Source organism: Terrapene carolina, unplaced genomic scaffold (genome assembly GCF_002925995.2).
Source record: "Terrapene carolina triunguis isolate 2854851 unplaced genomic scaffold, T_m_triunguis-2.0 Scaffold212, whole genome shotgun sequence".
Classification (NCBI taxonomy): Eukaryota; Metazoa; Chordata; order Testudines; family Emydidae; genus Terrapene; species Terrapene triunguis.
The window spans coordinates 9752269-9777002 of record NW_020664563.1 but is presented as its reverse complement, the minus strand read 5'-3'; the positions used below and the strand labels follow the sequence as shown (position 1 = coordinate 9777002).

Below are 24734 nucleotides of genomic sequence, written 5' to 3'. Positions count from 1 at the left end.
CTTTCAAAGATCAGAATCTCAGGCTATATCTACATGGCCCACAGTTTGGACTATGGGGGTGTGAATTACAGTGTGAGCTAGTGTGCTGAGCTGTAAGTCTCCCATGTGGATGCTGTGGTATATAGTTTGAATTAAGGTAGTCCTGTTTAAAGAAGACTAAACTGCCGGCCATGTGCCAGGGAAGATAATGGAGCAAGTAATTAAGGAAATCATCTGCAAACACTTGGAAGGTGGTAAGGTGATAGGGAACAGCCAGCATGGATTTGTAAAGAACAAATCATGTCAAACCAATCTGATAGCTTTCTTCGATAGGATAACGAGTCTTGTGGATAAGGGAGAAGCTGTGGATGTGGTATACCTAGACTTTAGTAAGGCATTTGATACGGTCTCGCATGATATTCTTATCGATAAACTAGGCAAATACAATTTAGATGGGGCTACTATAAGGTGGGTGCATAACTGGCTGGATAACCATACTCAGAGAGTTGTTGTTAATGGTTCCCAATCCTGCTGGAAAGGCATAACGAGTGGGGTTCCGCAGGGGTCTGTTTTGGGACCGGCTCTGTTCAATATCTTCATTAACGACTTAGATATTGGCATAGAAAGTACGCTTATTAAGTTTGCGGATGATACCAAACTGGGAGGGATTGCAACTGCTTTGGAGGACAGGGTCATAATTCAAAATGATCTGGACAAATTGGAGAAATGGTCTGAGTTAAACAGGATGAAGTTTAACAAAGACAAATGCAAAGTGCTCCACTTAGGAAGAAAAAATCAGTTTCACACATACAGAATGGGAAGAGACTGTCTAGGAAGGAGTACGGCAGAAAGGGATCTAGGGGTTATAGTGGACCACAAGCTAAATATGAGTCAACAGTGTGATGCTGTTGCAAAAAAAGCAAACATGATTCTGGGATGTATTAACAGGTGTGTTGTGAGCAAGACACGAGAAGTCATTCTTCCACTCTACTCTGCTCTGGTTAGGCCTCAGCTGGAGTATTGTGTCCAGTTTTGGGCACCGCATTTCAAGAAAGATGTGGAGAAATTGGAAAGGGTCCAGAGAAGAGCAACAAGAATGATTAAAGGTCTTGAGAACATGACCTATGAAGGAAGGCTGAAAGAATTGGGTTTGTTTAGTTTGGAAAAGAGAAGACTGAGAGGGGACATGATAGCAGTTTTCAGGTATCTAAAAGGGTGTCATAAGGAGGAGGGAGAAAACTTGTTCACCTTAGCCTCTGAGGATAGAACAAGAAGCAATGGGCTTAAACTGCAGCAAGGGAGGTCTAGGTTGGACATTAGGAAAAAGTTCCTAGCTGTCAGGGTGGTCAAACACTGGAATAAATTGCCTAGGGAGGTTGTGGAATCTCCATCTCTGGAGATATTTAAGAGTAGGTTAGATAAATGTCTATCAGGGATGGTCTAGACAGTATTTGGTCCTGCCATGCGGGCAGGGGACTGGACTCGATGACCTCTCGAGGTCCCTTCCAGTCCTAGAATCTATGAATCTATGTAGACAAGCCCCACAGTGCATATCTGATGCCCAATTCATGAGAGCAGGCTAGCAGTTGACAACTAATTCTCCTCAGATGCACCTCGTGTGAGGTTGTTTCGGCTAGTTAATCTCCCAAGAATGGAGCTCTATGCTGATAGTACTCACAGGAAAAAACGCTATCATTAAATACAGTAGCACAGATAGTAAGGGCGTATGAACATGATAATGTGACTATTTCTAGATTAAAAAAGGAAGCTTTAAGAATGAAGAAAGCTCTCAACACACTTGGAGGAAGAGCTGTTCTATTAGTCTGATATATCCCTTGAGTATGCTGTTTCATAAAAGTTAGTCTAAGATAAGCTATACAAAACCTCATGCATTGTACTGTTTAATAGAACATTCCAGGGTGCTTAAGATCTAAAGGAAGCTTGGTGATGGTGAGGGGAGAATCAAGTCAGGAAGATGAAGAAAATTTGTTTAATCTAATTATGACCCTTTAATTTTTTTTAAGGATTGTATTTAAAAATTTGACATGTGAGACTAAAAACAATGTTGTGGGCTGGAGTGAAATTGACAAGAACCATGTTAGTCTTGCTCTGCAACTAGGAGGGAGGAAAGCAGATTTTTATTCACCTACTAGCTGGAGGCGGCAAAAGGTAGAGCCCTTGAGCAGGGTCCTAGGATGGCATCCTAGAGGAAGCCCAACACTTTTGTCTTTCTCCAGGACTTAGATTGGAAGAAAAGAATTACTGGTGGTACTTGCCCAAGTTCCACCCACTTGTTATATAGATATAACGTGCAGCTCACAATAGATCATGCAGAGCTTTCATAATGTGGTTGTCTTTCTCCTTTCTTGCATGATTTGATTAGCAGTGAAATAATTAATGCTGACATTTTAAATGGTTGTGCTTCAGGGCACAAGTCACTCATATCTATTGGAGGTTTGGAAGGAATTTTCCCTGTGGGTAGATTTTATTCTATAAATTCCTACTATAAGGTTTCTTGAATGTTTTTCTGAAGCAGTTGGTACTTACCACTATCAGAAACAGGATATTGGACTAGATAGTTTTAATTTGCTCTAGTATTGCAATTTCTTTGTTTATATGGTTGTCCTTAGGCTTCAGAGTAAAGTTTTGGTTTTTTTTAAATGAACTAGGACAGTTCTCTTCACTATTGTTTCAGACTGTTTGCTGATTCAGGCAGATGTCACTGCATCATTCACACTTTGAAGGTCCTTTGCAACTATATAAGGACCAGAGGCATACATGTTTTCTAATTAAAAGTTTACTACTGTTCTGAAGATAGTTTAGCTTCATTCTTTCTTAGCAGCTGGTGTTGAAGAGTGGCTTGAATTCTTGCCTGGGCATTGCCTCTAACAGTAGTACTCTACATCTTAGTTCAGTTTTCTGGCTGCTAAGGCTTGAAAAATCTATATATGAAGGGGGTGGTACAAATGAATGAAGAGGTGGAGGTGTGGGTGTGAACAGGGATGCAGAGGTGGGTGGAAGGAGTGAGATTGATGGGATAGATTAGAAATAAGGTTCTGCATGGGGGAGGGAAAGAAGTGGAAGAGATAATACAAAGGTTGAGGTATGATAGAGAAAGAAATGGACACTGAGAACAATGCAGAAAATTGCAGGTTAGCAAACACATTTTTAAAGGTGTTAAACCCTGTGTGTATATAAGGCTATAAGTAGCATTTTAAAAAACCACGTTAATTAAAACATGCTAGCTAACACTCTTCAAAACATCACCTGTTTTCCTAGGGTAGACATACCCTAACTGGGTTATGGTGACTCAGCCTCTAAGACCCTATCTGAGCTGCCAGTTTTAGAGAAATTTCCCTGTGTTGCATTCACACCATTCCAGTGACAATGGGAATGCTAGCATAGACTGACTGATTTATCAAGGCTGTAATAATCTAAGCTAGTTACTCTCTCATAGCTATTTGGTGACCTATGTGAAATGGATCAGTGTCAGTTCAGTTCCTGCTACATGCATCACAGTTGACAGCTGGCACTTTTTCACACCAGATGGGCCAAAAATTTTGTGAATGCGTGTTCTAAATTCTCTTACCCTTATTGAAATATTTTTTGGCACCAGGCTTGAAGCATATTGCCAGACCAGTGAGAAGAAGCTGGCACTATTATTGTCCATGTTGTACCTGTTAAAGGGTTTCACTCTTCAGTATTAATCAGATGCTATATCCTTCAGGACTGCTCAATTCAATATAAAATACAAACACAACCTATATATTTTCTCTGATCCCTGTTTAGAGATATCCCTCAAACCTTCCTTTCTCAAGTGTCAGAGGAGGGCACTCTTTAAACTAAGAATGCAATGAATAGTCTATTTCGTCTGTGTCAAAGAGGTCATAGTCTTCTTGCTTTTTTTATCCTTTGGTACCAATGTAGTTCTATATTTTACAGCTGTAGATTGCATTAGTAGACTTCTGCTTTTGGCATCATGGTTAAAATTGTGGCTTTTAAGGAGCTAAAATGTTTTTCCTCTTTTAAAATTCTGGGTCTCTGTGTGAGTACAAACACATATATCGTAGAAACAGAGCTGTGGACAGCATAAAACCATTATATAAGTTGCAAATAATATCTTGAGATGGTTAACTGCATAACAAAGACATTAAAATCTTCTGTAGTTTGTATGCTGAAAAGTTTTCCAAGTTTCTGATGCTTTTTGTTTTTTCCTTGTCTGATTATTTTAATAAAAGGCAACTGATCCAAGATTGTGTACTTTGGGATAGCCCAAAGCAAAGATCCTAATTGCCTTGAACTATTGCAGAAATTATTTTTAAGGTGTATATAATATAGTTTTAAAGTAAGATTGTTTGGGATTTTCTCTTTTTAAAGCTGTATCAGCTGGAGTAGCTACCACAAGAACCTGTTAGCCAGCAGTGACTATGAAGGCACCGTCATCCTGTGGGATGGGTTCACAGGACAGAGGTCAAAGGTCTACCAGGTAAAGTGCAGTCACCAAGCAGTACCATTTTCTTCTTCACAAGGGCCATGGCTTCAAGTTTGTGTGCATATTAATGTTCTAATTAAGGTGTTTCTAGTAGTGCATTGATGGCTGTTGGCTTGTTGGCTGCATGAGGCGAAGTGGCTGTATCTACAGTAGGTGAACTGAATTTTTGCAGTAGGTGAATTCCCTTGGCTAGGAGGGAGTTACCATGTTTTTGACTTTTCTATAACTCCATTGAGCAGTGATTCTCCAGCAGTGACCAAAGTAGCTTCTTGTCACAATAGTGAGGCACTTTAAGCAGTGATGATTGTGTGGCCAGCCAAAACCCTGCTGTTGGGGCACAGATCTAGGAAGAGGAGAGTTACTGGAGACGTTTCAATGTGAATTTAAAAAAAAAAATCCTGCATGGCTGCTTCATTTCCGTCTTAGACGTTTTGTTGCTGTACATTCAACCATGATCGTATTTGCAGAAGGCCTAAGAAATAGGAGACTAGCGCACACACTGCAGAGAGATAAAAACAAAATGCCAAGTCACTTGAAAAGATTGAAGTAGTGGAGCTGCAGGCAGCCAGGGCAGATTTGATGCTAGTACATATAAAGTCCTGCACGTGGGGCAGTAAACTAGCAGCACAAACACAGAATAGGTAAATATAATCAAGCACCTATACGTTAGAATTTATTTTCATCTTGTCTCCTTAATCCTGTCCTAACATTACTTTTCCATTTAGTCAGTTGTAATGAGGGCCACTAGGAAGGTGTGTGATCGGAACTGAGAAGTTGGGAGAGGAGGTGGTGGACCACTTCTTAAGAGTATATGCGAACTGCTGCCGTAGAGCATGCATCTCCCTTTGACAGTTAAATAGGAATGTAAGATTCTTCCTTAAGTTAAACAGCAGCTTTCTTATTATTGTATATTAATCTGTATCGTAAGATTGTGTTGACATCCTTTTATCATGTGTATGCCAACTAGAAAGAGATCTCACTGAACACAATGAATCTTAATATAATGAATTTGAGGACAATTTATTTATATAGTATAAATTTTCATTATGAATGCGAAATGGTGAAACTGGAGTTATATTCCAACTTTTACTTGTACTAAAAGAAACTCCACTTCATTATTTAAACTCCCTATTGAGTCTTTTGTCCCTTCTTCCAGCTTTTCATAAGTTGAGGTATGTGCACAGACATATACTGTATACATATTTGAAATGCTGCTTGGAACATTGTGCTGGATGTTCTTTTTCATGCCCTCTTCACTTCTCTTCTCAAGCTTTGTGAGAGTTTGAAATAGTTTGGCTAACCTTCAAGTTTCATTTAACAGAATGTTGTGGTGCTAGTATATTAAACCTTCCTCATCACTTATAAGGAAAAAGCACTCAGACTTGAAATTACATGTATATGTGTAATAAACTACAGTTCCTGTGACCACTTAAACTTTTAATATCTGAGTGAACGATACTCCCCTTTTTGGACTTTGTAAACAAATTCAATAATCTCCTTGTTGAAAGATGCATTTTAATGGTATTTAGACAATTCATGCATGTTTTGCTCAAAGAGAATGAAGGGCCACAAGGGAGTAGTAGTAAACCAAAATACACTGTCATGGGAAGTGTCCTCTGAGATGAGCAAATAAGCAGTACTTTAATAATTAACAAAACAGAAACAAAAACAAAAAAAAACATCCTGGATGTAACTTGTTAGTGTTGCCATTTTTTGGGGCTTCTCTTAAACCACACAAGCATTAGTTTGTGTGAGAGAAAAATGTATTTAAGATCACTGCTATACATAGTGAATGTGCATATCCAGAAATTCCATCTTAATTCATACCAAACTTCATATGTTTTGCTTTACTGCGTATTTTAGCGCTGGGAATTATAATGTACTACATTCCAAATATTTTCCTCTTTCTCAAAACAGGAGCATGAGAAAAGATGCTGGAGTGTTGACTTTAACTTGATGGACCCTAAACTACTGGCTTCAGGCTCTGATGATGCAAAAGGTATTTTAATTTTAATTCTAGTGCCAAAGGCTGAACTCGTGTATTCCCTATGGTTGTCAATATAGGATGTGTCAAGTAACTGATTCCTTGGCTTACTTAGTGTAACTGACTTCCCCAGGATATTATAGAACCATTTAGGATCAGATGAAAAGAGGGGAGAGAGCTTTGTCTAGAGCTGGCTGAAAAAAAGGGAATCCCTTTCCTTGAAAAATTTCATGGGTTTTTTGAAACATTTTGTTTCAGGGGAACTGAAATGGAATTTTGTAGCTTTCTTGCTGCCCGCACTTGTCAATTGCTGAATTGCCATAGAGGTAGAGAGCCTGGACTCTCAGCCTGCACCTGTAGCTCCTGGAACTGGAGAGGCAGAGCACCGTGGCTCTGACTGTCGCCTGGAGCTGGTGTGGGAAGCAGTGCCCTGGCAGCCCTCTGAAAACTTGTCAATTTCACTTGCTTAAAGTGAAAATAACAAGAGCCTTCCAGGTGGGCAGCCAAGCAGCTGTCTCTTTTTTTTTTTTTTTTTTAACCAATAGAAAATCAAAATCTTTCAGAAAAATTGAAATATTCTCTTTGGAAATCTTGATTTGTGTGTGTATGTGTGTGTGTGTGTGAGTGAAGTGGCCATGTTCCATTGGAAAAATCATTCGGATGAAAATTATGGATCAACTTTAGTCTAGTCTAGGATTTATGGGGAAGGTTGTATATCATGTTAGCTAGTACAATCCAACTAACATCATCTTAAACTCTAGTGTAGACATAGCAAGTTTTACTTCAGCGTGTGCCAGACTGATAGTTGAAGATTTGGGGAACTTTGGTTTATTTAAAAAAAAAAAAAAAGTGTCTGTACAAGAAAGGGAGTGGCTACAGATAAATGAGTGGAGACTGAGAATGTCCTCTCTTGCTTTTATGTAAGGCTTTCTAGTAAATGATAAAGCATTAAGGATCATGCACAGTGAGAAACACCTTGTCCTGTCGGATGTGTGACATGTTTTTTGAGAAACTTAGCAGCAGTGTGAACAAAATTGGGTGGTGGTCAGGAAGGCATGGGAACTGCAGGAGTAAATATTGGGAATGAGCTGCTCCTTGCCTTCCCTCTGCCCAAGACTCCTTCTGGGCCCTAAAGACCCAGGATTTTGGAGCGCTCACCAGGCACACCACTGTGTCCCACTGGTTGAGCACTGCACATTGGAAGCAATAAAATTTCTATAAAGGAGGAATGGATAGAACTGAAATACATAATCTTTCTCCTTCCCTAAAGAACAGGACTTTATCTGCAGTCAGTCTACAATATCACATTAGTTATTAGGCAATCATTTCTTTTGACTTCCTTCTGCAGCCACTGGGGATCAACTCTCCCAAATGGGTGCAAACAGCTTTGGACAGAGCTGTTCATGATTTACTTTGAATGACAAATTAATTTTTCTTAAAACATTAAACCTTGCAAGCCTCTGCCCCCTAAATTGCTTTTAAATTCTATTTCAAAAGGAAGTCATATTAGCGTTTCTTAAATGTGTTTGACGTTCTCAAGGTAATTGGTAATTTCACTTATAAAATTATCATAAAGGCTGCATTTTGTATTATGGAGATTTTTTTAAATGGCTTTTAATAGATTTTTTTTTTCTTCTTCTTTATGGTGGAAGTAAAGACTGTTTCCTTTACAATTAAATGTAATAAGGAAAAAGTCCCTCTGTATAAATGATCAACCTTTTCATCATTTTGCTTCCCATTCATGCTGTGCATTTTAAAAAGAGCTTATCTTCCAAATAGACATGCATTTATTAGCATGGTAAAGAGCTGTCTGCCTGAGCTGACTTTATAAAACAGGGCCGCACATCACAGCTTAACAATTTTTTTCTGCAGAAACTGTTTTAAAAAGTGCAGTGTTTACACACATAAATTATGTATTAATAAAGAGCTGCATTTTCTATACACATCCTGCATTTCTATTCAAATAGTAGTTCTTTCTTTAAAGGTATATAGGTTTTTTTTTCTGATCAGGCCTGGGCTAGAGTGTTTCATCCCCCTCCTCATGCAGTCTTTTCACTATTTACATATATAACAAGGACATCAGAGGTGAATGCCAGAATTGGAGACCTATTTAAAAGTATTTTAAATAAGTATAGCTCTTTTAAATGCTATAGTGGAGAACTCAGTTTGCCAGACATCTGTTAGCCAAATGTCAAAACCTGTTACCCAAAGCTCATAGAGACTATCTGGTCAGGGTTAACACCTGGTGGGAAGCCCAGCACTACCATTCTGTTCTTCCTTGCAACTACCCCTACTACTTGGATGTGCGGGCACTGAGCTATCTATCTGTAATTATTGGCCTTGTCTGGAATGATGGGAACTGTAATGCATTTTCCCTTTCCTGGCTTGGTGGGAGAGGTTGGGGGTGAGATCTTTTCCTCCCCCAGCTTCTTTCCTGATTGCTGAGTGTGGAAGCTTTACTAAACCTCCCTCCCTCATCCCTGCTGCAGGATGTTCCTGTCTCTGTCTCTCCCCCCCTTCCCCTTTCAAAGTGGTGACAAGGTGTTAGATGCCTGGGTACTTGGTGCACTGCAATGCCCTTTGCCAGACACACACACATTGAGGAGAGTAATCCTGTGATCACTCATTTGCACCCTTCTCTGTCAAAGATCAGACACAGCAAAGGGAGCACTGAGCAACAGAACCCCACTGAAACAAAGATTGAGTCTGATATAATTACAGACAGCATGCCAGGGCTCTGCATACCATTCCATCCTCTTTATTAATCAAAGATCATCTAGAATTTGTTTGTGGGAATTCTCTGTACGTTGTCTTCCATAGGAGAGAATTGGAGCATAGAAGCACTCTGACTCCAATTGTTCATTGTATTTAAAAAAGCAAATTATATGTTTAGTTATGAGTATTTGTAGAGCTGTCTGCTGCTACAGAGGTAGCTGAGCTTTACACACCCAAAGAGATATGGTGACTGTTAGAATGTTGGCCCATGTTACCAGAGCCCTGAGAAGCTGCATAGCCTTCTGTTTTCTTGGGGTAATTCTATAAAATAGAAGACTGTAATTCTAATTTAACCAGAAAAAACATGACTTTAATTAACTCCGGGTCTGGACTGTCGTAGGCAGTTGACCTTGAAACTATAAATGAAAATATGTAAAAATACCTACTTTATCTTTCTGAAATTTTTAGAAAGGGACTTGGTGTAGGTGTCATTAATACTATCTACATATTGGGACCCTCTGAACCGCAGTAAGCAGGGAGTTGGAGATCTCCTGAGGCTTGAAAGGACATCTTGTAAGGCAGCCGTGACTTCGTCTGCTAGAAACTCTTCAAAGAGGGGCCTCTTGACCAGTCCATGGTGGAGACCACCAGATATTCTCCTCTAGTAGCCAAATTTTATAGCTGATCTGTCTCTGAGAAGAGAATCACATATGGACCATCATGTTGTCTTTGTTTTTCCGTCAGCTCTGTACCCTGCCTACTCTTGGGGCATTCCTGGGCATGTGCAAACACCTATTGCCAAACTTCATTACATAAGCATTATTTTAAACATTGATGGTACGAATAAGTGGCCAATTTATTAAAGGAAACAGAAGTTTGGGCAAAAAAGTGTCCCGTCGTGATTGGTATGACCTTAAATTCTTACTATTGTAAATACACTTTTATTGTCCCATCTCAAACAGTTGATGGGAATTTAAACCTGGTTTGTCAGAGCAGTTTTCTTCCTCAAATTGAAAAATAATTTTCAGACATAAGTCACATTCCCTTCTCTATATTTTTGACTCTTCCTATCAGTCATATAACTTGCAGACATTGGAATGATCATTGATTGAAACTACCTGTGACTGACTGCTAAACGTGCGTTCAGTAAAAATCCTTCTTAAGCAAGTTTGGTAACGTAGTCATAGCCACAGAAATAGATTGTAGGGACCTGCAAGAAGCTATTATACTCTTTCAGTACACAGCCTTTGAAAATATACAAAAAATAGCAAAAATATTTTGATATAAATAAACTATATAATAGGCAGCATCTATACCTCTCAACCTTCAAACCTTCCAACTTGTGATGGGCAAGCGAAATGTGGCAAATGACCAAACTCTGGCTGTAGTTGTGGCATGTTGTGCCAAAACTGATGCCATTATAATACTTTTTAACTATAAAAACTGTTTTAAGGATGTTTCCTCACTGTGTGAATTTAATTAAATCAGCACTTCAAAAAGAAAATGAGGAAAAACAAATTTCATCATGTGCCATTTTAAAGAGACTCCCCATGGGTTATTTGCAGAGATTGAATCCTGGACCTTCAAATCCCCCAGTCAGACCTCTATCACTTGAGCTCAAAGGATAATTAGTGGACTACCTACTAGAGGAGTTTTTTAGACCCACTTTGCCAGTGGGTTCTGTTCTAGGAGAGAATGAAGTCTAGTGGTTAGAACATGTTTACTAATCAGATAGCCAAGTCTACGTATTTGGCCATTTTTCTGAGAGGCAGTGTGGCTGGCCTGAATGCGTTAAGACGTGGATCTGCTATCTTAGGGGCCTGGGTTCTATTCCCAGCTCTGCCTGAAATGGCCTTGTGCAACTTCTCAGTTAACTTACTTGTAAAATAGAATACTTGAGTGCTGTCTGGGTTAGGACATGAGGCTTCGTGAGGTGCACAGAAATTAGGGCTTGTTTATTCAAACAATTTCTACGTGGCAAGCTGGGGTGTGAATATACTCCGCGCTAGCTTGCTGCGGTCTAACTGCTCATGTGCATCCTGCTGATATGTATTAACAGTTTGTTAGAGTGCTTTGAAGTCAAAGTGCTCTAATAAACTTAACATGTGCCAGCAGGGTACATGTGGACAGCTAGACTCTGGCAGGCTAGTGTGGAGTAGATTCACAACTCAGCTTGCTGTTGTCTAATTGTTCACGTAGACGAGCCCATAAACGGCATTCACAGGTAAACAGATCAGAACTTGTCTCTAGCTGTTTGTTCTTTCACCCTAAACTACAGGTTATTTGGCTGGGCAGAGTGCCTGTGTGTGGAATATTTCTAGGCTTGGCAATCAGATGCCCCAATCAAACTGAAATGCTGATTGTCCGACAAAATTCCAGTACGCTTGAGAGCTCAGTGGGAGGTTGCTTTTCATTTTCATTGTCTCATGAGTTTGGAGAAGAATTTAAGGCATCTATGTGAACTGGTTTCTCATAATGTGAATTAGTGAAGGTAAAATATTCTCTCTTCCATCTAGATATAGAAATAATGAATAGGCGGCAGTTCTGCACATACTTAAACATGTTGATTAGTTGTAGTGAACTGAGCGAGTTAGTTCAGGTTTGTAGAATTGGGTCCATGGAAAGGAACGGTGGCCTGGTAGTTAGGGCGTTGTCTTGGGAATCAAAAGATCAGTGTTCTGTTTCCAGCTCTATCAAGGACATTGTATTTAACCTTGAACAAGTCACTTGGGGCTTTAGTGGGAGCTCCATTTTTGAAAATAATTTCAATTGGAATTTTAGGTGCACATTGCTTCTGAAAATCAGGTTAATCTTTCATGCCTCAGTTTCCCAGTTTATAAAAGGAGGATAATTGCCTACTTCACAGGGGTTTTATGGCTATATTTGTTGTTTGTGGGGTGCTCAGATACTACCAAGAATGCCATGGAAAAGTAAATAAATGTTGTAATAGTTTATAGAGAGAGTGACTATGTGAGACGAGAGAACTGTTCTCATCTCATAACTTAATACATTGACCTAAAGCAATGTCTGCATATGGGATGATGGAAGCATCATCCTGTAGTGTATGCTGAGTGTAGAAATTGATAGACAAATGGACTAATTTTAGAGAATGGGCTCGGTGATACTGTGTCTTATAGCAAAATCATATTACCTGGTGTATTTTATATATAAATAAAATGACTGTTCGATATTATGAATGTTTTGTGAAGAATATTCGCTAATGTTCATAATGTAGATGAATGTTCCTTTCAACTACTGCAGTGAATAGCTTCCTCTCTTACGGAGTGTTTGTCCAAAGCTCTGACCCATAGTAGGTTAATTTATAAATTAATGAGCATTTGAACCAAAGCGCCAATCAATTAAACAGAAACTTGATAAAATTAAATCAATTTAAACCAAGAGCTGCTTCCCAGACATCATCTTGTTTGTTTTGTGAGGTGTGGATGCTTGGCCACATGGAGGGATGCAGCTCTCGGCAGCAACAAAATTAGGCAAAGCATGTTTTAAGAACAGTTGATCTCATAGGGTAGTTTTGCCTCATCAGCACAGTTCTAAGTGTTATCAGGGCATCTGTATGTTTTATAATTACCACCTCAGTCTCAACAAAACTGCTAAAATTCACAGTAAGTGAAGCAAAATTCATACAACCAGAGTTTATGAACCTGCTGTATACACATTTATTTCCAGCTAAAATGTGACTTGTCATGTGGTTTTATGTTTTTTAAAGTTAGGGGCCAGGAGTGGGTAGGGGGGAGGAAATCACCAAAAAGCTGATAGCACTGCTCTAATCAGAGCCCTGTATGTTCCACAGCTATGTGGTCATGGAAGTTGCTGTGGAATCTAACCCTGGCCTACCAATTGTAACAAATTTCATGTTGGTTTTTATGAGCACCCATATTGATTAAACAGCAGATGAGCTCACCAAGATCATTCTACTCTTTGTGATCTGAAGATGATTTGAATAAAATTGTGCAAAGGTGAAAGCCTAGTGTGCTGAAAACTGAGCCCCTGATTTATTTGTTACAAAATTAAGATCAAGTATCTGCTCATTATATTGATGTGGTGCCAAAAAGAATTACCCATATTGAACACAGTTTCTAACTTGTAGAACTTAGTTGGAAGGCTGCCTAAAGAGTATTCAAAACACGTGGCTGCATAGGACATACATTTGCAAGGGGCACTACTATGAGCTGTATGTTTATTTGACTCCCACAAATACCCATAGACCCTATAGCTTTCAATCTAAGGAGCATTATCTGCTGGCATTACTTTTTTTTTTTTTTTTTTAAACCACAGAAATCAGAATTACTTGCTTCCTGTGCCATCAGATCAATAATGCTAATGTCCTCTGCTGTCACTGCGACATACACTGAGCTTCTGTTGGCATCTCTTCTTTAAAGCGAGAAGCTAAAGCTTTTATTTGCTTGAAAAATTCTCTCCTACCCCCTGACACTAAATGACCTAGTGCCTCATCTGGAATCACTTGGAGCAAGAGAAGGTCCAGGCCATCCTTGCAAAGCTGTTAATTATTTTTAATGTAGCTGGTTGTTTATAATGTATACTAGATGTTTGGTAAATAAGAGAATGGATTATTACTGTCTGGAAACTGATAGCTGCATGTAATTTAGCTCTTTTCATAATTCTTGTATGCAGATGTAGAATGTATCAACATCTGTGTTTGATGGGTATATGTGATACTTTGTAATGGCTCCAGACATCTGTCACATATTCCCACTGTGCTGTTTTTAAAGGATGCATCAATATGCTCCAAGCATTGCTATTTCTCTCACATCTTTGAAACTGTCCTCCAAAGATGGCCAGAATTAGGGCAGGCAAGGAGCAGCACTCCCTCCCCTTCCTTCATGTGAACTATTAAAATAAATAAAGGGGGGAGGGGAAGAGTCCACTACCCTTCCTGAGGATAAGCTGTCCCCAAGCTTAGTGGCTCTATAGGCATCTGTCCAGAGGCTTTGTGTCTCCTCCTCCCCTGAAGCTCCTGGGGAGTGGGGTAATATGGGTAATAGCTAATAGACTTGGGCTATAGCAATATTTTTGTGTCTCTTTCTTGGAGCCAAAGCAGAGTGGTGTTTTTTCCCCACCTTCCTCCTGGCCAGCCCTCTCCCCTTCCCCTCCACAGAGGCACCAGAGTACCCCTTCCATACAGAGGAGGGATATCTGTCTATAGAGGACCTGTCACATGCAAATCTATGTGAACCCTGTCTGTTTTCATACACTGTTTGGGGAGAACAGCCTCTCTGCATAGCTACTATCCAATACGTAGTTGCCTTATCCCCCACTAGAGCAAAAGGGGGAAATCAGGAGGTATAGTTTGCTTCCCGGGCTGCTCCTGGGAGAGCGCAACAACACAACACCCCTTCCTCTGCGCTCCTGGCAAAGCTGTGAGTTAGCCCACAATTTGCAGTGTATAACCTTCCTTAAAGTTCACGGTTGATTGGGTGGATAGTGCTTAATATGCCTTATCTTTGTGGGTTTAAATATGTACCTTAAATGTGTACATGAAGCTATTAAGGGAAAAAGCTGAAGGGCCTCAAAGACTCTCCATCGCTTCGAATTTGTGAAAGAGGGCTGTCTAAGCAGGCATAAAATACAATCACATGTACGTGGGTGTTTGCGTATACCATTTCCCCTTCTAGAGTAGTCCAGTACAGATTAATCTTTATTTATATTTACCTTTACACAATAGTCATTCACGTGTATTGAATTGAAATGTAACAATAAAAAGTAGTGACAGGTTATACCCCGGTGCAGCTTTTTTTCCTCCTGGTACCAATCTTTGAAGAATGGAAAACAAATTGTTCTTACTAGTTGTGCTTACAGGTACATTTAAATGAAATCTATGCAGAGTGGTTACAACTGAGCAGGGGTTCTTCAGAGCACAGCTGGATGACAAAGAGTAGGTAGAATATCAGCCTCATTGCTTTTGGTTGTACAAGCCTGCGGTCCGGTAGCCTTGGGCATACTGTGATTACAGTATGCAGCTAGACACCTGCATGAAGTTCCAAACTCCACAGGAATGCAGGCTTGAATCCTGTGATATTGTTTATATCGAGTGTGTAGAAGTGGTAAACTACTGTTGTGCTTGAGAATGTGCTGAAAATTGATCCATCAACCAAAAGCTGCCTTTTAGTATCCACTAATTTTGTTCACCCTCTCAAAAATATTAATATTCATGAAAATCCCTACAAGCAAGTGTGTGATGAGTTTCTGTGGGAACCTATTTGAGTACTGACCATGTTTTTAAATCTTTCAAAAAGCATTTTCAGCCTCACTTACTCATTTCTGCCTCTCTTGTTTTGTTTCTTCCTCAGTGAAGCTGTGGTCTACCAACCTGGATAATTCAGTTGCAAGTATTGAGGCCAAGGCTAATGTGTGTTGTGTCAAATTCAGCCCCTCTTCTAGATACCATCTGGCTTTTGGCTGTGCAGGTAGGTAACCAGTGTGTTTTATAGAGGAACAGAAGGGGTAGGGAAAGAGCAGAATTCCTCAAGTTTCTGACTATTCCTATTTCCAACCAAACAAGATACCCCTCTGAGGCCAGATTCTTCAAGAGACTCCTGGGCCAGATTTTCAATTGCTCAGATCTCACAACTGGGGTTGGATTTCTACGAGTACTTTGCGCCCAGCAGGCTGCCATTTTGACACTGAAGTGGCAAGCTTTTTGAAAATCTGCTCAATAATTTTGATACTTAAATGGAAGCGGAGATCTCTTGAAAAGTCTGACCTATGAAGAAACTAAGGCCTTCTGTACAGGGCCAATTAGACCATGGCACGCTAGGCAGTGAATCTGCCTTGCAGTAGCCAGCTGCCACCTAATTATCTATGTGCACCTGCGGATGTGTTAGCAGCTTGTTAATGTGCTTTGAGCTAGTCCCATCTAAGAGGACTAGATCATAGTGCTCCAACAAACTCTTAGCATGCATCAGCAGGCAGCACATGGACAATTAGGTGGCGGCAGGCTAATGTGAGGTAGATTCCTACTTCAGCTTGCTGTTATGTAATGGCTTGTCTACACAAACACTAAGCCACTATGAGAAACTAATATCCCCCAGTCTTAAGAGATACTTTATTACACTTAATTATTTTGTATTTCTTGCCTGATGAATGGTTGCAGCTATGTATCACTGTATGTGAGGCTCTATAAATAATACAGAACTAGGGGTGCAGTTGTGGTTGCACCTCAGATGCCCTGTGAGGCATAGGTTTAATGTATTCATCCAACATCTGGAGTTTTACGCTCTCTTCCTACCACTACCATTCTCCTGTTTCTGGTCCTCTGGGCCAAAAGAGGGATCTTGGCTAACTGAGACTTTATAGTGGCAACACTGTGGGCAGGAAATGACACTGATTTAAAATAGTTTAAGTTGATGACCTCACTAAAACTTCAAAACGGATGTAGTTTTGAGGAGTGTGTAAACCTAATTTATTATTGTACCTGGAAATGGATGAAAACAACATGCAGTGCCCACAACTGTTTCATTGGCATAAAAATAACTCTACATTTCCTTCCTTCTTGTGGTTTTAATGCACTTGTAACAAGAATTTCCAATGTTTTGTACACTCTGAACTTTTGGAGATATTTAAATACCATGTTTTTATCAACAGTTTGCCATCTCATTAAAAATTCACAATTCCAGGCAGGCTTTGCTTAGATTGTGACTCTTCAGAAGGAAAAAAAATGAATTTTTGATGCGCTGCAAAAATGGATTGAAGTTGGAGTGTGTAAAATATTGATTTGCTTGATAAAGGTAATCTCACAGGTTTAGTAAACTACATGCAAAAATAGAATTGAATTACAATATTAATCAGCAATATTAGAATGTAAAGGATTCTTTATGAAAGAGATTAGGGAAATGAGTGCAAGAATCACCACTGACAAATGGAATAGCTGCGAATAAAATATAGGTGTAAAAGACATCAAGCACCAGCATTTTTTCCTGTTAAATCAGATAACCATGATTGCCATTTATCTAAAATGCACTGGGGCCTAAACTTACAAAGCACAGATGAAAACTAGATCAAAATCTAGGAAAAATGTTAATACTGCAAGATGTGGCATTAAAGCAGTTTAAACTGTTCCATAAGCCATACTGGACTGTCATCCTACGAGCAAGATTGGATTAAGAGGCAGTAACGTGTTGGAATTATTTGGAGATTTTTAAATGACTCTGCATTTTGAGAGTAGCAGAAAGGTTTGACTAAAATGCTGTGGAGCAAAATGGCATTAATAATGGGGAAAAGTAGCTGGGGGTGGGGAAGGTATAAGTTGAGATCGATGTGTCAAATTCTGCTTGGTACTTGGGGGAGTTGTCTATTAATCCAAGTTAAAATGGATATCTGGCTACTTAATGATTTGCTATAAGAATCTTGTGGAGGCACTGAAATGATGGGAATGACTTGCCCATAAAAGCACTTCTAATAGATCTTGCAGTCACCAACTTGTATGAAAATAATTGATGGAATAGATGACAGAATAGAATAATTTAATAAGTTCAGGAACCCATTTTTAAACTTTACAGTGAAACAATTTCGATGTTAAGTGCAGAAACAGGCTGTGCATACAGTTCATTGTATTGGGTAGGCAAAGGGATTGTTATTTTTTCTCATATTTCCCTTGCATATACCAATTTCAAATAATTTTTATAATGCTTACAAATTTTATTTATTTTAGAAGGAAGGAAATGTAGGTTATAAATGTAACAGTTTTAGAGCTGCTTTTAGGCTGTAAAACTAATAAGGGAATAATAAAAAAGGCCTTCAAGAGAGCAGTATTAGAGATGAAACCCACTTTGAAAGAAATGGCAGATCAAAAACATACAATCCCATTTTACCATCACTCTCAGCACCCTGTGGGAACCTAAGACTGTCTGTAAAACACACTCATTGACTGAGAGCTAAAGTAATGGGCTACCATTATGTAAAATACAGCATCTCTCTCCTCAACCCCATATACATTCATGGCAGATTTTTTCCTGTTAGGTAAATTGATGTTTCAGTTACCTTTCAATGGTATAATTAATTTGTAACAAAATAGCCAATACTTTATGGTATTACACATGCAGTAGAATTTTGTACAGTATTCTTTTAAAATTATATGAGCAGAAATTCTACTCCAGGACTCACATTCCATTACTTTTCCTCTGATACTTTTTTGTTTGCAATGCCTCACACAGGGAGGGGGGGAAATGTTACGCACCTTACAGGACTGAGAGCTCATGTAACAGCCAATTATGCATGTGTTAAACATGAAACACAGTGTGCCTCTATATACCAACTTCATGAACTCAGATCATGAAATTAGAGCAGCAGTTCTCAAGCTTCAAGAGTCCGCATCCCATATCTAAAACTCCAGAGTACTTTGCAATACCACCTTTATGATTTTAATCAGTGTAGTTATGAAGGATCCTTCTACTGGTGATATACTAGTGGGGTTTTCTAACCCACCTGTTATCAGCGATATGCGTACCACAGTTTGAGAACAACTGAATTAGAACGTTTTCAGGAGAAGAGCAAAGGTTTGTGTGGTGACAGAGCTTCATGCTTGATACTGGAGACATAAATGGATGAAGCAAATTATAAGACCAATGTGGTGTGGAGCACGTTTTCAATTCTCTTCATGTACGCTGAGTAGATTATAGGCTGACGACTCTAGGGGGGGGGGAACGTTAAGGTGGTTTAGATCCCTTGTTTGCGAAGTACAATCTTCACTATATTTCTTGGAATTTGTGTTTAGCATCAATTTTTGTGAAAGCTACCTAGTCCTTGCTTGAGGTGCATATTACTTGCAATCCAGTGTATCCTTAATGAAGTCTGGTGTGGGGGCATGCATAAAGGAAACTTGCACCCATGTGCTTTGTGTTTATGTAATCTGTATCGATCACCAAATAAAAGGAATGTACTGAAGTACTGAGGTGATTTGATTCTGGTCAGAGGCCAGACAGCAAACTTTTTGGCACAGTCACTGTGAATTAGGGCTCTCTGCTCTAATAGCTTTGGCTACTGTTTACTTACTGATAAAACTCTGCTGACTCTGCTAGTCTGCCCATTGTAGTTCATATCATACAATTCCTTTTGATGCAGAACAATCCTTTGTATTGAGCTCTTGTCCTGGCTCTCTCCCTTAATTGGTGACAAGAGAAGAAAATAGAAGCAGATGACTTAATGGTCATTTCTAAAAGGACGACATGTGGTCTGGTAGGCAGAACTATGCACTGAGAGTCAGAACAGAGTGTGGCTCTGTCACTTGTGCACTAGACTCTGATGCCCCCTGTGCCTCGTTTTATCTAGTGGGAATAATAGCTACAGGAAAGGGGTGTTGTGGGACCTAGCAGGCTGTACCGATTTTGAGATATCTTTGATGAAAGGTGTTATATAATTATATTCCATAAATATAGAATATTTACTTACAAGCACTTCTGCTTCCATATCGAGTATTGAACTAAGTTCACATTAGGTGCCCTGGAGAAGTACATGTGGCTCCCAACTGGCTAATGCTGGTGTGATTTGTTGTTGTTGTGTTCGTTGGATTGTTGGTTCTCTGAAAGCATCACCTAAAGCTCATTTTGACAAGATAAACTAGAACAAACTATATCAGAGAGAGGAAATCTGCTTGATGTAGGACTTGGATTTCAGATTTATGAAATATATCTCTTAAAAGCACAGCCTCACCATGGCGGATGGAGGAGGTAAGAAACTGTTTAACTGCAACCTGACAGGATCTGCCACAGGGGAAAGGGCATTTAAAGAGGGAAAGATCCAAGCTCTCTGATTTTAATAAAATATTCTATTTGCATGCTTACTGAGTTGAAACATTCTGCAGTATAAACTGTAACCACTGCCGAATACAAAATGCAGGTAATTTTGTCGTCTCTTCCTCTTTTTTAAAAAAAGATTTAAATAATGACCAAAGTTGTTGTTCTGCCCCAGCAGTAGCACACTGATGCCTTCTGCCCATATATTTTCCAGAAGCACATCTTAGAAAAACAAGTTAACTGAAAATGTATGCAATTTGCAACTAGATTATTGTTCAGCTTGTCCAGTTTCAGTGCGGCTAGGCTGTCTGTTAACTTCAGCGAGCTAAATATAGCTGATAGCATGGTGAGAATAAAATAGTACTGTACTGCTGTTAACAGCTACCATTGACCCTTTATTTCCCATATGTAGTATAGAGATCAAGCCATCAAAATTACTTGATTCCTAGCTCTTGACACTAGAATGGTCTCCTGTTGGCATTATTATGTATTTGTATTACCCTTGTGCCTAAGAGTCTTAGCCATGAGCCACAATCTCATTGTGCTGGGTGCTTTACAAATACAGAACAAAGACAGCTCTTTGGAGGAATAGGTTTACAATCTAAGATTAGGTAACACATGGATACAGGTGAATGAGATTACAAGGAAACAATCAGACAGTTCTTGGTCAGCATGATCGGTAGTGGTCTCAGCCCACCAACAGCCTAGCAGTAAGCCTCACAGACTGTAGCCATCAGCAGGTCTCTCACCTTTTTGTCCTATCCATTTGTAGTTTCTTGCCCTTTCTCCTCCTCCTCCTCCTCCATTCCTCTCACCTCACAATGATAGTGGACTTGAACACTTCCCAGGAAGAAGCTTTCCTTTAAGTCCCCTCTACTCTATACCAACAGATAAGATTTTACACAACATGTAGAAAACAGGTTTCTTAGCAGTGCGGTCCAATGAGGACTCCCTTTCCTACAAAAATCGATAAACCATCCTGCATTTTCTCAGCCCCTTTCTCTGCACCCCCTCTCCCTTCTCACTTATTCTGAATACACAGCATGGCCTTTTTAAAAAACAAACAACAACAAAAAAAACACTACCACTCTTGCATCTTAAAGGGCTGTGTTCTGCTCCTTCTCTCATTCAATTATATGGTGAAATGGCACAGGGGAAGGAATGTTTGTATTTAACTCTTTTTAGTGCCTCTAGTCAAAAATTTCCAAAGCAACATTTTCACAGCATTTTTGTTCCTATTACCAGGCATGAAGAATTGGTTTATGCTATAGTAGTCAAAATGGGATGATATTAAAAGTGAATTTTGTTATCCTCCGTGTTTATCAAATGCATGTTTTTTTCCCTTGCTGCATCATGTGCAAGATTGCTTTCCGAGGAAATTGAGTCTAAATCCATAGTAGAGCTATTTAAATCCAGGATGTTCTTAATGCAAGAGGCACAAATATAACTCTTCAGAGTCCGTATGAAAGAGTTGGTAGCATACCAGCACCTGCACGTTCATAGAGTTATACGTGAGCTTAAACGAAGAACCCCTTTTCCGCTTATGCAAAGGTGCTCCCCTCCCTTTCTATGTTTTCTGGGGGAAGAGGGCTGTCTGTTTATTGTCCATTCTCTACATATCTACTCTATGGTCACCATAGTATCTGAGCACCTCAGAACATTGAGTTCATACTTGCAGCATCCCTGTGAGGTAGGAAAGTATTATTCCATTTTAGAGATGGGAAACTGAGGCACAAAAAGATGAAGTGACTTTCCCTAGGTTGTAGCAGAGCTAAGATTTGAACCCAGATCTCCCACTTTGCATTAACCACAAGATCATTATCTCCTTCTTTAGGTTTTTAAGGGGTGTCAGGTAGCCAGTCCTCTCTTTTAGGGTCTTTAGAGGGCCCCATAATCCAGAGACCAGTTTCCTAGGGAACTGAAAAGTAGGAGGAAACGAATCACTGGGATTCTCTAGTAACTGCATATTAGGGATTGTGGCATCTGCCTCATGCCTAGAGAGAGCCACTTTTAAAATTGAGCTTTCCCAAATACAGTAAAATTGTTGTAAGCTGTGTGGTACTCTGAAAACGTACATGCTCGAAATGCCTTCAGAACACCTTGATTTTTCTAAACTCGAGCAACTTCACCTTATTAGGCTTTTATTTGCTTGTTCATGTTTGTCAGGTTGCTGTTGTGCTGAACAGAATAGATGAGCTAGGACTAGAAGAGTACTTTAGTGACTAACGTTCAGGATAGGAGGGCCTGTCACAGTATGGAAGGCCTCTGCAGGGAACGGAATGCAGTCAACAGTCTTCAGTATCTCACAAATTCAGGATACTTGCAGACTTTGAATAATATAGCCTTAAATTCTTAAATTTATAAATCAAATGAACGCTTATCCAGTGGTGTTGATGTATAACTGAAGATGCAGGATGCCAGGCCAGTGATAATGGCTCATATTAGAACATGCAAGACACACGTTACTATGCCAGTAGCTTTGTTTTCATTTACAAGTATTCTCCTATCTCTTCCTGAAGACCTCCATCCTGTAAACAAAAAGTCCTGATGCACTTCTAGTTCAGGACCACATCTGGCTGCTTCAGCAGCCTTGAATGAAGCTGATAATGCACTGTATGTCCAGGACAGACCACTTCTTGGACCATCCATATCCAGTGGAATATTGATTACCACAATAAGTGGAGCACTGACTTTCTCCAATGTCATGTTGTAAAACCAGTCTTTCAGGCTGCTTTAGATTTGTGTGCTTCGACTGCTTTGTGTCATTTCCAGCTATTAATGGAGGAGCAATGTGATATTAATGACCCAGAAGATAGATTGGGATTTTTCTAAGAGAATGTGAAGGCTTTTCAGTTAAAGAAAGTTCTTACCTTAATAGGCTCTCACTGGTAAGTACTTAGCTATATTGAAAACCTAAATTGATTCCCAAAGCGTCTATTGTGAGCAGACATATGGTATGTTTGGGGTGGGAGTAGGTTGATAGATTGGAGTTAAGGTGCAAGTCACCTTTTTCTGTGAATTTATGGAGAGATTTCTCAAAGGCACAAAGGACAGTAAAGCACTGAGCTCACTTGGACAGTCCCAAACTGGTGACATTGTAGACTGAACTCTTCATCTGCAGAATAGATATGGATGGGGCTGTACAGAGTTTTCCCATCACTGTACATCAGCCTTGACCTGTAGGGGTTGTTCTTTTGGGGTGTTCAGTTTCTGCACCCAGTCTTTAGTCTCTGAAACCACCAACAAGCATACCAGTTTTGGTGGTGGGTTAGTAAGTGGACTCTTGTCCTCTTGGAAACCGAAACTAACTCATTCCACTGAGGTGATCAAACAGCCAACAGATGAAACCCTAGTACCCCATTTGTTCTTATTTTCGTTGAAGGAATCCTCATTGTTTCCTCACCCTTTCCTTGAAGGATACTGAGAGTCCAGATTCTGTTGGTTTGAGGGAAATCTGTGTTTTTCTGAAAGTGTGTGGTTTCACCTAAATCTGCCTTGAATATTTTAACATATTGCTTACTCTTAAAAGTAAACTGGGTCCATTTTTCTTAGCACAGTGTTCTGAAAGTTTCAATATTTAGTAGTCTTCCCCTCATATAAATTGTAGAATGTACTTTATTATTAAGTTTCTACTTACTTTCAACTGCCATTTTGCACCTACTGCTGCCTTGACACGCACTTGCTGAAAATCTTTTTATGGCACCAATAGTGTCACAATCCATGGTGCTAAATTATAAACCATGAGTTGCAGCCAAACTGTACTATCTTGTACTTATAGCAAAGCTGGTTCATTTGTAGCCAGCATTTCAAATGAAGACCACCAAGGAGAAGCCCAAATGGTGTAGGAAATAGCATAGATGATGTGGAAGATGAATCTTACCATGGTCAGTACCAAATCAGTTTCCCACGTTGTTGAAGGTAGTCACCTCTTGTGATCATTAGATCCTTAAGAACTCTTCAGAAGAGTAGAGTAGTTAAAAGTTTGCGTAATTATGTTCCTCCTAGTTTAAACAACACCCCCCCCCCCCCCCCCCCCCCACTAATTTCAGCTGGATAAAGTGTTTATTTCTCGTTAACTGTTGTGTTTACAGTGTTATATCTGTGTTGTTCCCAGGATATAAGACAAGGTAGGTGAGGTAATACCTTTTATTGGACCAATTTCTGTTGGTGGAAGTGACAAGCTTTTGAGCTTCACAGAGTTCTTCATCAGGTTTGGAGAAGGTAATTAGACTATCCAAACTAAAATGCACAATGGGACAGATCCTGAAGCATAAAGGGTTCACACACAACTATTGTGTAACCATTTGGAGAAATGTTAAACAGTTGCTAGATTTCATCCCAGAAGTGGCTGCTCTTCAGTAGTGGGTGCAATGATAAAATCAGTTTGAAAAGTTTCATTTGATTATCCAAAGAAAAGGATAAATCTGGCATTAGCAGAAATTGATGTGTTAATTGTTTTGCTCTTTTCCTGAACATTTTCTTACAACTTAGTTGAAGTCATTTAGTCATTGTCACAAAATTATTCAAATTAAAATTGAAATGAACCTTGTAATTCAAGAATAGAAAAGTCAAGTTCAGATTAATCTTTTCCAAATTGCTGTCACAACCAGCTATTGCTGTATCCCTTAGAGAGAAGAATGCTTTCCCACTTTAGGAGTTCCCAAGGCAGCAGTTTCATTTGGGAGTCTTCCAGCAATTTACTCAAAGGAATTGCTTGATGGAATGGCACCTTCTGTAATGCTTCAACACATCATATATTTAGTATCATAATACTATGCTGTATAGGCTGCTGTTT

The 24734-nt window shown here is 39.5% G+C and overlaps 1 protein-coding gene across 2 annotated transcripts in view; it reads left to right on the top strand.

Annotated features, from left to right (window-relative positions):
• LOC113407556 (E3 ubiquitin-protein ligase COP1) overlaps positions 1 to 24734 on the top strand; it is a 204436-nt gene that overhangs the window by 107150 nt on the left and 72552 nt on the right. For both annotated transcript variants that reach the window (XM_026656196.2, XM_026656197.2), the window contains exons 13-15: positions 4357 to 4465; positions 6389 to 6470; positions 15500 to 15616. In XM_026656196.2, the coding sequence (XP_026511981.1) occupies positions 4357 to 4465; positions 6389 to 6470; positions 15500 to 15616 (308 nt within the window). The remainder of the gene's footprint in view (positions 1 to 4356; positions 4466 to 6388; positions 6471 to 15499; positions 15617 to 24734) is intronic.